The sequence below is a fragment of the Vicugna pacos genome, chromosome 10 (genome assembly GCF_048564905.1).
Source record: "Vicugna pacos chromosome 10, VicPac4, whole genome shotgun sequence".
Classification (NCBI taxonomy): Eukaryota; Metazoa; Chordata; class Mammalia; order Artiodactyla; family Camelidae; genus Vicugna; species Vicugna pacos.
Window position 1 is genome coordinate 65119269 of NC_132996.1, and position 16307 is coordinate 65135575.

At 41.5% G+C, this 16307-nt stretch overlaps 2 protein-coding genes across 13 annotated transcripts in view; one reads left to right on the forward strand and one right to left on the reverse strand.

Moving 5' to 3' along the window:
* The window catches only part of LOC102540431 (membrane-spanning 4-domains subfamily A member 4A), a 169972-nt gene extending 153709 nt beyond the window's left edge, over positions 1–16263 (reverse strand). For 6 of the 11 annotated variants that reach the window (XM_072970039.1, XM_072970034.1, XM_072970037.1 and 3 more), the window contains exons 1-6: positions 16173–16263; positions 15918–15998; positions 7792–7867; positions 7483–7562; positions 4517–4612; positions 3395–3521 (exon numbers count right to left, since the gene is read on the reverse strand). The gene's annotated coding sequence lies outside the window, so the exon portion shown is untranslated. The remainder of the gene's footprint in view (positions 1–3394; positions 3522–4516; positions 4613–7482; positions 7563–7791; positions 7868–15917; positions 15999–16172) is intronic. The other 5 variants (XM_072970036.1, XM_072970031.1, XM_072970032.1 and 2 more) reach the window with 5 other exon arrangements.
* Positions 934–9404, forward strand: LOC102539449 (membrane-spanning 4-domains subfamily A member 12). Of its 2 annotated transcripts, XM_006214933.3 has the most exons (6): positions 934–1200; positions 4786–4923; positions 5572–5628; positions 7195–7311; positions 8843–8953; positions 9151–9404. In XM_006214933.3, the coding sequence occupies exons 1-6, from the start codon at positions 934–936 to the stop codon at positions 9268–9270; spliced, it is 810 nt and encodes a 269-aa protein (XP_006214995.1). In that variant the 3' UTR covers positions 9271–9404. The 2 variants fall into 2 exon arrangements, with proteins under 2 accessions (XP_006214995.1, XP_031546588.1); XM_031690728.2 differs by lacking the exon at positions 4786–4923.
* Positions 16264–16307: the final 44 nt, after the last annotated feature.

Below are 16307 nucleotides of genomic sequence, written 5' to 3' on the forward strand. Positions count from 1 at the left end.
AATAATTTTAAATCTTGGACTGCCTTTCTCACCATCCAGTTGTATTCTTGGCCCCTGTCTTCATTATCTATTTATTGATATAACAAATTACCAGGAACTTACTGGCTTAAAATAACACAAATTCATCACCTGACAGCTCTGTAGGTCAGAAATCCAGCACCAGTTCCATTGAGCTAAGACCAAGGTGTCAGCAGAGCTGCATTCCCTTCTGAACTCTCTAGGAAAGGATCTGTTCTTGCTTTCTCTAGCTGCTAGATGCCACCACGTCCCTTGGCTCATGGCCCGTTTCCTCTGACTTCAAAGTCAGCAGCACAACATCTCTCTGACTCAACATCCATCATCACATCTCTTTCTCTGACTCTCTTCTACCTCTCTCTTCCACTTTTAAGGACTCCTGTGACTCCTCTGGGCCTCCCCAAATAATCCAGGGAAATCTCCCTGTTTTAAGGTCAGCTCATTATCAACCATAAATCCTTAAATCCCTCTGCCACGTCACCTAACGTATTCAGTTTCCTGCATTAGAATGTGGACATCTCTAGGGGGAGAGGGAGGGTGTGTTACTCTGCCTACCACCTCTCTTCCCTCTCTCTGTTGTCCTTCAGAGTAAACTCACAGAAGATCTATAGATATATATATATATATATATATATATATATATATATATATATATATATATAAATACTTTGCAAAATCAAATAGCAATTGGAAAGTAAACTTATCCCCCCCTTCCCTTCCTTCACTTCCTTCAAACTGTAGGATGTACAGGATCCTCAAGTCAAATAAGAATCATGTTTCTATTGGTTGTCATTGCCCATCAACTGCTCGCTTGCTTTCCTCCATTTGCAAGGATAATTGATATTTGACAAGATTATCTTTAGTTTCTTATCTGGGTAAGTTTCTCATCTTGTTACGTTTCATAATACTTAGGACATAATGATGTCATCGAAGTCAACCAACCACTCCACAGTGTATGAAACTACTCTCAGTCCTTACCCACCAAGCAACTCGATGGCTCCTGGGTCTCAACAGCCTCTGAGTTTCAACCACCTGCGAAACCAAGCTCCGAGCAGTCAGCCTCCCTTTATCACTTCCCCTGGAATCATCACTAACAGTCAGCAGAGTCAAGGAAATATACAAATGGTAAACCCAATTATCGGAACAAGAGCCACGAACTTTAAAGAAGAAGCAGAGACAATTGGGGTAAGTCTACTTACTACTAGAATTTTAATGTCGCATTTGTAAGGGTTTATTGTATTTATAAATTATAGGTGGAGAGAAGTTTATGATCTTGTGGCATACACCCAATCATTAAAAAGTTCTGAATGATACTCTGGAAACAGTATCCCTTCTGGGTAGAAATAATCAGTCTGCCTATCGACTTCACCCTGAGCTCATTTCATTTTAGATTCAAGCAAAAATCTAACGGGTGATAGAAGATTCTTCCCAGCAGGACAATTCAGTAACATTGACATTATGGGAATACCAGTATTTCTAGCTTGGTCTCATTTCTACAAAGGGTATTCTGGGTACCCTTAAATCCTGTCTCTGAGTTAGTTTCAAGCCTGGTATTTGTATAGAGATAAATTCACAATAATATGAACATTGATGGCTGCTTTACAAATAGAACTACAAATGGGTCATCTGGGGAAACTGGATGTGAAAGAATCAGGGGCCATTCCACCTGCCGTGCCCTTCCAGTGCCCATGAAGATGTTACGACCTAACTGCCAAGTTCTCTCCACAAGGGGCACTTTGACCCTTCATAATCCAGTCTATGGAGAGACATTGTAAATCACACCTTCCTTGTACAGGAAGACTCCACTTCCAGAGGCACAGCTGTTAGTCCCTTTGCTGTGCTTTTCACGCCATTAACACAATTCCACCAAATAGCACTGTCCCTCCCTGTATGCAGCTCTAACTTCTCTGCTAGAGCATTCAGTAAATGAGACTGAGTGCCCATTTATGTGCCAGAAACTCTTCTAGCCACCTTAGGAAAGAAAAAAATGTGCCCTGGTCCCCCTCCAACAGGCAGACCTAAGCTGGGAGGTGGCCGCTCAGATCCTCCTCCTGCAAATAGAGGACATTCCCTGCTCCCACTGAGAAAGTGGGACAAACTAGCATACGATCCAACTGACCCCTCACAGGTGCTAGGGATACCGCCAAGAACCAAACAGGCACAGTCTCCGCCCTCGTGGACCTGACAACCTACCGGGGGAAATTAGACTACATGCACAGTAAAGAACTGAAGTCCAGCATGTGTTAGAAGGTGATCAAAGATATGGAGAGAATCAAGAAGTGTCGGAGGAATAAGCAGTTCCAGGCAGTGAGGGGGTAGTGATTTCAAGCTGGCCAGAACAGGGTTTCCTTAGAAGATGACATCTGAGCAAAGCCCTGACGTGAGGGGCGAGCCATGCAGATGTCAGGGCAACAGGTTCCAGGTAAAGCCAAAGGTCTGTGGAGGAAAATGTGTGTGGCGTGTCTGAAGAACAGGGAGGAGGCGAGTAAAGCAGAACAGAATGACAGATGGAGTGGGGAGTCAGAAGGAGGGCAGAGGGGATCAGATTCTGTGCGGCCTGCAGGACAGGAGGCTTTGGCTTTTAGTCTCACGGTAGAGTCACTAGAACATTCTGCCTGGTACCAAAGAGGTGCTCAATAAAAGCGCTATAAAGTGCTGTTTTCTCTTTTTAAAAGATTCAGCTAACAGAAGCACCTTCTTCTCCCTGAAGGCTGTACGTCTGTGCTGTTAATAGCCCCTGGTCACCCAACGGTGCAGAGGCCCCTGGCAGGAGAATGTGAGTGGACCATCTGTCACAACTGACCCAGAGCTTAAAGGGAGTCTGTGGCCAAAAGTCCAGAAGGAATGAAAAGACTAACTTACTAAGTCTGGCCAACAAGCAATTCTGATCAGTACATGGTACCTCCAGGGTCCTACTAGGCCAATTAGAAAGATCTAATTGCTCCTCATCAAGATGATGGCAAGGATGACGATGGAAAGCTTAGAGCCAGATGCTCGAACTGCTGCTCTAGAGAAGAGGTTGCAAAACCAAGTAATTATGTCTAATGCCAGAGTTCTTCAACTGAGACCCACAACTGGCTAAAAGCCAGGACACTTCTGAAGTTATAAGCAAGTGTAGGGTGTGTGAATGTAAGGATGTATAAGAACAGTTGTTGAGGTGAGAAGGCTCATAGGTTTTACTGGTGTCTCAACTTCATTGTCCAAAAAATACTAATCTCTCAGCATTATTTAGGAAGCTGTGTGGTCTTTTTTCTCTCTGTCTAATGCTGATTCAATTTAATTGTATGTGGTAGCGCTTTACTGAAGAAATAAACAGCAATCCTTGTATTTGCAGTCTTCCTGGATGGATAAGATGTTAACTTGGGAAGAAACAGTGTACCTTCTGGTCCAATGTAGCAACAGTTATCTCTCACAAATCTGTTTATCCAGGATGAAGGAAGAGGTACAAAGATGTATCCACTGTCTTTGAGAATGTATGGATACGCCAATAAGGAAATTTCACATACCTGCAATTAACAAATGGTGTAAATGAGCACAAAACCAAGTAATATGCTGTGTGATTTATACTGTAATATACAACAGAAATTAAGGCAGAAAAAGATAGCTTAAATTGACTGGGGTAATCAAGAAGACTTCATGGAAGAGGTGGAGCTGAGCCGAGCCTGAGGGAAGGCTGTACTGAATGGTTAAGATGTGGGCTCTGGAGTCACTCTGCTATATTAAATTCCCAGAGCTGCCCCTCAGTAAATGTGTGACTTCAGGCACTGCTATGGTCTGAATATCTGTCAAATTTGTATGTTCAAATCCTAACTCTCAGAGATGATGGTATTAGGAGGTGAGCCTTCGGGAAGTGCTTATTAGGTCATGAGGGTGGAGCCCTCGTGAATGAGATTAGTGCCTGATGAAAGAGGCTCCTGAGAGAGTCCTAGCCCTTTGCACCACATGCGGACACAGAGAGGTGTGGGCTATGAACCAGGAAGAGAGCCCTCACCAGAATCTGACTGTGCTGGCACCTTGAATTTGGACTTCCCAGCCTCCAGGACCGTGTACAACAAATTTCTTCTGTTTATAAGCCATTCAGTCTGTGGTATTTTATTACAGCAGCCTGAATAGACTAAGACCGGCACCTAATTTCTTTGTATCTCTGTCTCCATCCCATTGTTGGAAGGATTACATGTACAGTAAGTGTAAAGTGTTTAGAATATTACTAAGCCTGTAGTTAATGCCTAATATTTGTTTTTTCCTTCATTGATACTTTCCCCGTATCTGAGATTAAACAAGCAGAGAACTGGTCCGTTTGCAAAAGACAGCCATCGAAGTCACAGTTAAAGCATTTTTTCTAAGAGTCTTGGAGTCTCTCAGGGATTCTGACGCATGAGTAAGCAGTAGCACTGTCCTAAGAACTCTCCTTGGGCCACCTGCACAAGCATCCCCAAATATCTCAATCAAGGCCTTATGCCGAGTCCCTGACGCTAGTGTAGTCAAAATCTCACTGGCCCACCTCCTGTAGGGGTGCAGCTCAATGCCACCCATACATCTTGGCAGAGTTGACAATAAACAAGCAGCAGCAGCAATGACAGTCATGCTTCAGGGGTGCCTGAAGATGAAGGAGCAAATTTTTTTAATTATTATTGAAGTACAGTCAATTATAATATGTCAACTTCTCGTATACAGCACAATATTCCAGTCCTGCATATACATACGTATATATATTCGTTTTCATACTTTTTTTGAAGGAGCAGTTTTTAAGTGTCTATTTTCTTTTTCCAGGCAATCCAGATCATAATTGGATTGATGCACATTGGCTTCGGAATTACTTTGGGTCTAATGAACGTCACTTACAGAGGTGTTTGGGGTTTTGCTTCCCTTGCCTTTATCAGCGGATATCCATTCTGGGGCGGCCTCTCTGTGAGTAGACTGCTGGAACATTCTCCTGCTCAGTTCATCAAAGATAGCTGTCCCCAGTCTATGCACAACTCATCTTTTAATAAGCCCTGCATCTGATAGGCTGGAGAATTTAGATAGATAGATGGATAGATAGAGGGATAGATAGATAGATAGACAGATAGATAGATAGATAGATATCTAATTAACATCTAATAAGGGAGAGCTTTTGTTCTCTATTTTAACTTGCAGCCTGAACTCACACGATAAAGTTTACTCTGATCAAGTAATCAGCAAACCAAAGTCTTACTTTCCTATTACATTTTAGATGGAAATGCATGTGTTGGGTAGAGAGCAGCAAAAGGAGGTAATTGGGAATATGATTTAAAATAGCAATTGATCATGAGAAGAGACTGAACAGTGAGGTCAGACATCATCAGAACAAAGAAAGTTTACAAGGGAATCAGTTCTTTATATGAAAGAAACTAAGGAGACAAAAAAGGAAGTCAAGAGGTCATAATCTCTTGAGCGTTACTCCAAAAATTGAGAAGAATGGTAAGAATTTTTGAGAGGGAAATATAAATAGACTAATATGATGATATAGAGAGAAATAATTTCCAGGAACAATCAAAGAACTCATCATTTCACAAATACATCTGTCTCTTTTTACAGTTCATTATTACTGGAGCTCTCTGCATATCAGCATGCAAGCAGCTTTCCCTTTGCCTGGTAAGTTAGAATGTTTCTACTTTTTAAACCCCTTTAAGGATTAATTTAATTTATTTGGGGAATAAAATTGAGAAGGTGGATTCAGAAAATGAGAAGGGGGGCATTTTTTTTCCCCAAAATATCTGTTGATTGCCTCTCCATGGTATGTGTGTCTTCGCATCGTCCACACGATTTGCCACTCAGGAAATGGCAGAGTTCCCCATCCCGCCTCTTTAATTCACAAGAGTGGAAATTAGTACAGATGGGGTTTCCTGAGGCTCTCTGGTTCAGTGGGGTCACATTGAGCCGGGGGAACATTGTGAGCATTGCTGGAACTCCAAGTAGAATCCAAGGGGCCCAGAAACACGTGCTTGACACTTCAGTATCAAAGATGTTGCTACTCATTGGCCCTTTCCCAGTTCTGCCTTGCCTTGGAACTTTATTTTTTTCATTTGTGTGTCTCTCCTATTGTTATTCAGATCTGACTTTTACATCATAGTTCTTGAAACCACCACTAAAAACACCCAGCTCACTACCTAAGAAGAGTTCATAAAAATAAATCACTGAGACTGGTCTTCCATTCTCCTGGCCATAGCACTCCACCTTTTGCAATTTCCTAGTCCAGTTCAGAAACGGGAGAAATAAAACGGTTTGCCAAGAGCTAGAGGCAACTAGAGCAGAGGTGAATCCAGCACAGGAGGGAAGAATGGGAGAACAGGAACATAGAATTGTGTTGCTCATGCTCTCCCAGAGTAGATGAGACTAGACTAGACTAAATTCACATTAGATTAGATCAAATCAATCTAATCTTGATTAACCACTCCTGCTGTGCTCCAAAAACAAAACAAAGCACCCTCTCTCTGTATGATTTAGGGATGCTTCCTTCTAACTAAGCTTGTCCAAGCAGAGAATCTGTCCATTGGGAGAAGACAGCTACTAAGATTATACCTAAAGCCATGTTTCCAGGAGCCTGTGGAAGACTAGGGCATGCTGAAGCAGCAGCGCATTCCGAAGAACTCCTAACAAGTCAGCGAGGGCTGGGTTTCACAATTACTCTGTTGAATTTCAAGATCTTCTTGTAGAAGCTGGGGAAACTTTTGTACTGTGCCCAGACACCTCTACCCCCAGAAGCCTAACAAAATTCCTAAATTGATCAGCAAAGATTTCGTGTGTATATACTTTTCCATCTATAAAACTGGAATGCTATACAGTACTACTGCATATGGTGGTTGTAAGAGCTCTATGTGATAATGTATTTAAATAATTTAATACAGTGACTGTGACAGAAACGTGCTCATTAAAAGTTTGTCATTTTATTGTTGTAAAAAAGGGAGTATCATTGTTATTGTACATGACCTTCTGCTTTGGCCTATTCACGTTTTTATACACATTTTAGAGACATCCTACATTTATGCTGCATGCCAAATGGCTTTCGTGGTAACTACTCAGAAGGGCAGAGGAGAAAAAAATCATTTCAATGTCCAAGTATTTTTTTCAAAGTTCAGAGAATAAGAACCATTAGATTTAATTGATTCTTATTTATCATTCACCCTATATATTATTTCTTCTTCTTGTCATCTCTATCAGATAAAAGGCAGCCTGGGAATGAATATTGTCAGTTCTGTCTTTGTCTTCATTGGGGTGATTCTGTTGCTGGTGGATGTGAGCATCAATGGGCAACCTAATCAAGACTACTGGGCAGTGGTAAGTACCCCATGGTCTGCCATTGCCTCCACTCTTCCCACTCACGTGGAGTGGGTCTGTTTTTATTTCTCATTACTGCCCAGCAGCTCTAGTAGAAACTCCCTTTTTCTATTCCAGCCCTACTCCTAGTTATGTGATCTCTAGGACTAGAGAATAAAGTGGGAGAGTTACCTCTGCAGATGGACTAGGGCAGAAGGGCATTCTTTACTGGTCCATCTCATGGTGAGTCACATGAACAACTGGGGAGACTCCTAAAGAGTGTACAGAAAGAGTGAAAAAAATTCCCTGAAATAAAATAATAATGGAATTTATAGACTGAATGGGAATAATCTGTAACAGGAGAAAGCGATGCAAAGTAAGTGAGATATAGATATAGATATTAATACTGATATATAGTGATACACATATGTATCCTCATTAAGGCACAAGGTATAGAAAAGGATTCTTTGAGATTTTAGGCAGAATAACAAAATGACTTACAAGCAGGAAAAAAAAATCAGCTTGACTCAGTCACTCCTCCAGGAACATCCAATGAGGGAAAATAATGGAGCAATGTCTAGAAAGTTTTGATGAAAAGAAAATGTGGCTCATGAATAACACCTCCAATAAAATCCTTGTGAAAGTATAAAAGTAACAGGAAGATACTCTCAGTAAAAGAATAATAACACACATGGGCACTGCTGCTAAAAAAGTCGTAATGTTCAACACACACGAGGTAAAGTAAATCAAGAATTCAGAAAGGCAGGAAGAAGCTGTGTGAGGACATGAGTGAAAAGCACAAAAATCAGGAGGGGAGGTGAGGAGGGGAGCGATAAGATGAGAGACAAAGTAAGAGTGCTACTCACTCATTTTTCATAATCAACAACCATCTAAACCTGCTTAAAACTGAAACTTGTAAAATGACGTCAACTTCTTTCAGAATTTCCAAAACTTAATGTAACTTAACATCTTTTTATTCTTTTAAAATCAAGTAATGCTTTTACTTCAAAATAGGAAGTAGAAAATGATTCCATTCTTAAAGAGTAGAATTTCTCTCTTTTGCTCTCTCTTTTCTCTCCTCTCTTGCTGTCTCTCCATGCATCCATTTTTCCGTCTGCCTTTTGCCCATCGACAGAGTTCTGGAATAATAGGCCTCAAACGTTAATTTTGCTCACTTCTGGGCAGTGGTGTTTGAGATGACTGGTTGTCTTTTATATTGCTTGATTTCTTTCTTAATGAGCAGAATAATATATATTCTTTATATATATATATATATAAAGAAAGCCACTACAAAGAAAAAATAAGTCCACTTCTTTTCCAATGTTTCAAAATAAAACAGTCCACTGGAGAAAAGAAAAGTCTTCCAGCATTTTAAAGAAATTCCAAGATTAATTCACAATCCTTTGAAATAAGCATGTGATGACAGTCGAGAAATAATCCCAGAGCGAGTCGAGGATAAGCAATAGCACATCTGATGAGTCAGTAGCTTTCTGAAGCCTGAGTGAAGCCCCCCGATCAGTCAGAATTTCAGTGTGTTTATTCCTGATTTCAGCTTGCTGGGAAAGGGATTTCAGCCATGCTGATCATCTTCTCCTTCTTGGAGTTCTGCCTAACTTGTACCACAGCCTATTTTGCCAGCCAAGCAATCACCAACACCAATGGGGTGAGTTGGGCCTCTTCCCTGTAAAGCAATCTGAGTATGTGCCGGAGAAATATACACGTGCGTGTCAGCGCAGCCCCACTGTGGGTTTACCAGAGCGCACTCTGCCCTCAGCTCTGATGGAACCAGCGTGGCGGGGGTGGGGTGGGTACTGAATAGGACTGTAGTAACTATTTTCTTGCTTCCTTCTTTCTTTCCAGGCTGTCCTGGTTGTTCCAACTGTGTATACAAACAGCCCCTTGACCACAGGCTTGCCCTCGGTTCCTCCCAGAAATTACGGCCACCTAGTGCCCACCCCACCTACCACCACTGGGTATTAAAAGACAAAGAAACATCATGCATTCTCACGGGGTAAAACCACCTGCAGAAACTTCCTAAGAAGCTGGCCTCTGCCATTCACCATGACTGCTGATCTTTAGAGACTGTTTGGAGATTTGCTCTTAGTTTGTCATGAATCATAACTGGATAGATCTCCTTGTTACTGTTTTTCCTACGTGCCACCACCACGCACTGGCAAAAGTAAAGGACCAGCGTGCTGCAAATGACTCCGAACCTCTCTTAAAGTTAGAAACATGCCTGTTAATGTTACCCTTTCCTAGTGGTTACCAGTGGGGACGGGGAGGGGCAAACTACTGGGTATAAGATGGGCTCGTGGATGTATTGCACAATACAGGGAATATAGCCAATAATTTTGTAATAACTATAAATGGAAAGCAACCTTTAAAAACTGTATAAAATTTTTTTTAATTTTTAAATAGTTAAGCCAGAAACCAAAAAAAAAAGGAAAACAAATCAAAAAAAAAAAAAACCAAAACACAAGAATTATTTTTCCAGAATCCATACAAACAACATTTGCATTTGTCACATCCCTCTAAAAAGCAATCAGTCACAACAGTTCCCTTTTCCCATGGAGCAGATGCTGGCTGAACATATCCTGAATTTAGGTGATTGGGAGGAAGCTCGCAGACACTTCCCAGGCATTTATTTGCAAGAGTGATTTGAATCAAGGAAAAGGTCTGGAGGAAGCTGTGAGCTCAGGTATCTGAAGCAGGAGCTGAAACACTGGGACATGGTGCCCGGTTCCCAGCCTGGCTTCCGGGACGGGTCTGCTCCCTTTGGAGAAAGAGGTACTCTCATTTGTGCATGGACTGTAGCCAGGCTCCTGTTCCGTAAGGAGGACAGAAGGAAATGCAAGGCTGCTGAAACACCCCTGGGGGGCTCAGAGCTTAGGGACTGCTGTGAGACGGCACCTGGGGCCAAGCAGCCTTTGTCCAGAAAAGCAGCTGCCAAGCTTGAGAAAACTGAGATGCAGACGGAAAGTGGGGGCCCCACACACGGTGCCGAGGCTCAGCAGAGGTCTGCTGTGCTAGAGAACGATGTGAAAACTCCCTGAAATACTCTGGAAGTGGGGATGTGCAGAGAACCGGGGTGTGCCCATGCAGGTGGGGGTGCAGGCCAGGCTAATGTGGCCGTGTTGTCTGTGTGTTCTTCTAATTCCCACAGGCTGGAGAGCACTCAGACATCAGCATTTCCCTACAACTGGCTATTTCTGCTTTTCTCCCTTCCGTTTGCAATGAAAACTAAGCCTTCCTCCCTCCAGGCTATTCTCTACAAGACAATTCATAACGTGGAAATGTTTTCTCCTCTCCTCGAACCCACCTCCTCTCCACTCCCGATAGCTGTTCACTCACTCCTCAACTGTTTACCCCATGACTCAACTCAGTTGGTGGGGATGTAGTTTGCTGCAGCCATTATGGAAACAGTATGGAGATTCCTTTAAAAACTAAAAATAGACTTACCCTATGATCCAGCAATCCCACTCCTGGGCATATATCCAGAGGAAACTCTAATTCAAAAAGATACATGCTCCCCAATGTTCATAGCACCATTTACAATAGCCAAATCAGGGAAGCAACCTAAATGTCCATTAGATGAATGGATAAAGAAATTGTGCTATGTATATACAATGGAAAACTACTCAGCCATTAAAAAAGAATAAAATAATCCCATTTGCAGCAACATGGATGGACCTGGAGACTGTCATACTAAGTAAGCCAGAAAGAGAAAGAAAAATACCATATGATATCACTTATAAGTTAAATCTTAAAAAATAATGCAAATAAACCTAATTACAAAACAGAAACAGACTCATAGACATAGAAAACAAACTTATGGTTACCAGGGGGAAAAAGGAGGGGTGGAAGGATAAATTGGGAGACCAGGATTTACAGGTACTAACTATTATATATAACATAGATAAACAACAAAGTCCTGCTGCAGAGCACAGTGACTATATTCAATACCTTGCTAAAGCCTATAATGAAAAAAATATGAAAAGGAGTATATATGTACAAGTGAATCACTATGCTGTACATGAGAAATTAACACATTATAAATTGACTATACAGCAATTAAAAAAATAAAATAAAATGTGAAGGGGAAAAAAATAAAAAATAAAAATGGATAGCTGTTTACTCAATTCCACCAGCTCAGCAGTACTCAGCTGGCTTCACTCAATCTCCTTCTCCACACGTGGGCTCTACCCTGTTTAAGTTGCACTCACAACTTTATTTTTCACAACTCTTCCCACTCCCCCAAATATTTAGCAACACTTTAAAATCTGGCAGGGAGATTGCTCAAGATGGTGGAGTAGGAGGATGTGAAACTCATCCCCCAGCATCCCCTTGCCGCCGCTGCGACAGACACATTAAAATACACCTACATGTGGAGCAGTCCTCACTGAAAACTAACTGGAAACTGACACAAAAACACTTGTACAACCAAGGCTGTAAGAAAGACACACACGTAACCAGGTAAGAAAGAAAGAGAAGCGATCAGGTCAGGACCTGTGCCCCCCAGGAGAGACTCAGAGGGAAGGGAGATTACACAGGTGGAGATTCACCTTGGGGAGTGACTGGTGCACCTTACTGGGCACCCCAGCCTGGGATCCAATACTGGGAAGAGGAGCCTCCTTGGCTGGTTGGAGGGCTGCTGGGACTAACAGGAGGGCCGTGGGAAGCCCAGACTCCGCTGTGAGGAGCACCCACATGCTGGTTAACCCCCAAGGCAAAGCAGAGAGGACAGACTGAGGACTGCTCTAGCAGATGCTCAGTTTCCCCACTCTCTCCCCAACACACCTCAGCATGAAGCAAGGGAACGCTCCAGCCCTGCTTACTCCACATCACAGCAATGCAGTGGAACTAGGGCTGGCTGCCAGGACCAAGGAGAGAGCTCAGCCAGGGATTCAGACCTGGAGCAGCACCTCAGCAAGACGAGGGCAACAACTGCTGGCACCTGCATAGGTGACACATCGGAGGCAGCTCGGACCGCTGTCTGTGGCAGACCCATCGCCACTCAGGCCCTGTCAGCAGCAGAGAGCCTATTGCTCCCACACTGCTCCACTGTGGGGCAAGGGTCTCAGTGCTGGGAGGGGAAAGCACCAACTTAAAGACAACAGAGCTGTCCCTTAGGGCTTCTGCCCCAGCAACTTGGGATCCAATCCCCCCACCCTCCACCACACAGGGCAGTGATGGCCACTAAGTAGAGGGGAACCCCACCTCACACTTGGCAACGGCTCTAGCCCCTCCATCTCCAGTCTGCCAAGACTGAATCAGGAAGAAACAGACAATACAAACAGACCTAGTAGTGAAATTGAATTTTTAATTAAAAAAAAAAAACTCCCAGCAAACAAAAGTCCAGGCCTGGATGGCTTCACAGGGGAATTCTATGAAACACATACTGAACAGCTAATAGCTATCCTTCTCAAACCGTTCCAGAAGACTGAAGAGGACACAACACTCCCACATTTTATGGGGCCACCATCACTCTGATACGAAAACCAGACAAAGACACTACAGAAAAATAATTACAGGCCAGTATCTTTGATAAATATAGATGCAAAAATCCTCAACAAAATATTAGCAAACCAAATCCAACAATATACAAAAAAGGGTTATATACCATGCTCAAGTGGAATGTATTCCAGTGATGCAAGGATGGTTCAACCCCTGCAAATCAACCAATGTGATACACCACATTGACAAAAGGAAGGATAAAAATCACATGATGAACAATAGGCACATGAAAAAATGCTCAATATTACCAATTATCAGAGAAATGCAAATCAAAACTACGATGAAGTATCACCTCACACCAGTCAGAATGGCCATCATTCAAAAGTCCACAAATGACAAATGCTGGAGAGGCTGTGGAGAAAAGGGAACCCTCCTACACTGCTGGTGGGAATGCAGTTTGGTGCAGCCACTGTGGAAAACAGTATGGAGATTCCTCAAAAGACTAGGAATAGACTTACCATATGACCCAGGAATCCTGCTCCTGGGCATATATCCAGAAGGAACTCTACTTCAGGATGACACTTGCACCCCAATGTTCATAGCAGCACTATTTACAATAGCCAAGACATGGAAACAGCCTAAATGTCCATCAACAGATGACTGGATAAAGAATAAGTGGCATACTTATACAATGGAATACTATTCAGCCATAAAAACCAACAACATAACACCATTTGCAGCAACATAGATGCTCCTGGAGAATGTCATTCTAAGTGAAGTAGGCCAGAAAGAGAAAGAAAAATAACATATGAGATTGCTCATATGTGGAATCTAAAAAAAAAAAAAGAACATAAATACAAAACAGAAAAAGACTCGTAGACATAGAATACAAACTTGTGGTTGCCAAGGGGCGGGGGGGTGGGAAGAGACAGACTGGGATTTCAAAATTTGTAGATACTGACAGGCATATGCAGAATAGATAAACAAGATTATACTGTATAGCACAGGGAAATATATACAAGATCTTGTGGTAGCTCACAAGAGAAAAAAATGACAATGAATACATGTACGTTCATGTATAACTGAAAAATTGTGCTCTACACTGGAATTTGACACAACACTGTAAAATGAGTATAACTCAATAAAAAAATGTTAAAAATAAATAAATAAATAAACTATAGCAACCAAATAATTTCCTTGCTTTGCTCCCTTGTCTTCTCTTTAAAGACCTTTCCCCTAGTTCCTGTCAGCAGAGTGCTTCTAACCATTTTTGGTTTGGTGCAGTCATCTTCACACCAGTGTTTGCTCAAATTCTTCAAAATTTTAATGTACCTCAGTTTATCTTTAAACACATGTAAGGCATATACCACTGCCTGGACATAAGAAAGAAAGAAAGAGAGAGAGGGAGGAAGGAAGGAAGAAAGAAAATTTTTAAACTACAGTTGGCCCTTGAATAACACTGAACTGCATGAGTCCATTTATACACAATCCAACACTACATAATCCATGGTTGGTTGAATCCACAGATGCCAAACCATGGATATGGAGGGCTGACTGTAAAGTTATACGTGGATTTTTTACTGCGTGAGGGTCAATTGTGTTCATTAGCATTTTATTAAATAATCGCTAAGTAATAACGCTGACTATATAAAACTGAAATCTACTATATATTTGTATATATGTGTGCATGTATGTGTATACATATACATACACATTTACTTTATATAAATATTTATACATATTGCGCTTCTACAATAAACCCAATTGCTTAGTTTCCCCAGGGTTTCCTGTCTTTTGTGTCCTGAGAACCAATTTGAGGGAAATTAACATAATCTACATGGACAAAACTTAAGATGACAAAGAGTAAAAGTTAAGTCAAACTAGATGTCAAACCATAACTACTTGTCTCTTTATTTTTGAAGGATGTAGGGTTATTGAGGATCAAAGGGAAAAAAATAAAAATAAATGAATTCTGAATTTCCAAATCCAGGTTATAGGGACAGAGAAAAGCAAGGTTGGTTTACTGATCTGTGATATTACCAGAGAATGTCCTGTCTTTCAGTTTGACTGACTCATCTATTCTCACCTATGTTCCTACTGAATACATGTGAATGGCTATGTATTCATATTCACAGAACAAAAATGAATCCATATTTGGGCCCAATTCAAGAAAATAGTCAAAGTAAAGATAATTTCCAGAGACTGTTGGCTAAACCTTACATATATATTTAAGAAAAAGATGTATCACTTCTCTCACAATCAATCAACCATGGCAGCAAGTTACAATAGGGCACCATCTTATCAGAACTGACTCTTATTTCTACTAAATCTGTAATCTTAAGGTTAAAGGTACATTCAAGTAAGTTTCTGTTTCTTTAGCATGTGAACTACTTAATATTGTCAGATGTCCCTCTGCTCATAGACAGATAAAGCACAAAAGAAAAATGTGAATGATATAAATTATGGTATTTTATTACTTAAAAATGAAACTAAAACCTTTAATGATATACTGACCAGTACAAAATGTAAATGTTTCATCAGAGCTTGGCATATTTTTTTTCTTTTAATTGAGGGAACTGTTACAGTTGCAATGTAAGGAAGCTAGCTGAAGATAGTTGACTGAAGATAGTTAACTATCTGAAGATAGTTAACTAAGTTTATAACTGATTTTCAGGCCATAAAATTACCATAAAAGTTCTTGGCAGCTTTAAGATATACTTGTAGTTGTACTTTGGCCAAAGGTGTCTGTGGCACTTCAGCAATTTCTTTATCAAAGAAAATCAGTCTCTCTTCAGGAATGTTTTGCTCACTCGGCTATCATTCACTAAATATTTACATCACAAGCCTGAATTTTAACTTTTCCAAAATACCAAGGTAAATTTTTCTGGAATAAATTACAGTTCATAAATATTCAGAAGCTGCTCTCCAGTTACTTTAACACCTCAGTAAGTCGTGCATAACAAGGAGATCTGTACTTGTCGGTTCATTTATGATTACACTGTTTGCTCCAGTTTCCCCCCCCCCACTTCCTCATCCATGTCCCCAGATCTGACTCTTCTTTATCTTCTAGCTGCCACCTCTATTTCTTACATCTCTTTTTAAAAAACTGTTTTAACTCCTGTCCATGTCAAATATAAAACTGATGCCAGGTAAAACCTGAAAGCGAAACTCACCTCAGCCGGTGGATCACAAAGTCATTCCAGTGTCTTGATAAATACTCTCTTCATTAATTTCCTCCTTTCACCACATAACGTCTGAAAAATAAGAGAAAGAGGAGTCAATGACTCAGCTACAAGACTTTTCAATACGTACACTTTCTAAAGCGCCGACGTGGCCAAAATTTTTCCTTGAGAACCAAGAACGTGAAGGGCTGACTTTCTTCAGCCATCGTGGTTGCTCTGCAGCGGATGCATATATAAGAAGCTCACCAGACGGGCCAATACCAGAAATGGAGGTTAAGAGAAGCCACTTCCAGAGACACCGAGCAGCAGTTGGCGCGGGCCTGAGCACACGGTCTGCCAGACGCTAGTGAGTCTGCGCACGCGCTCTGCTCCCAGCACGCT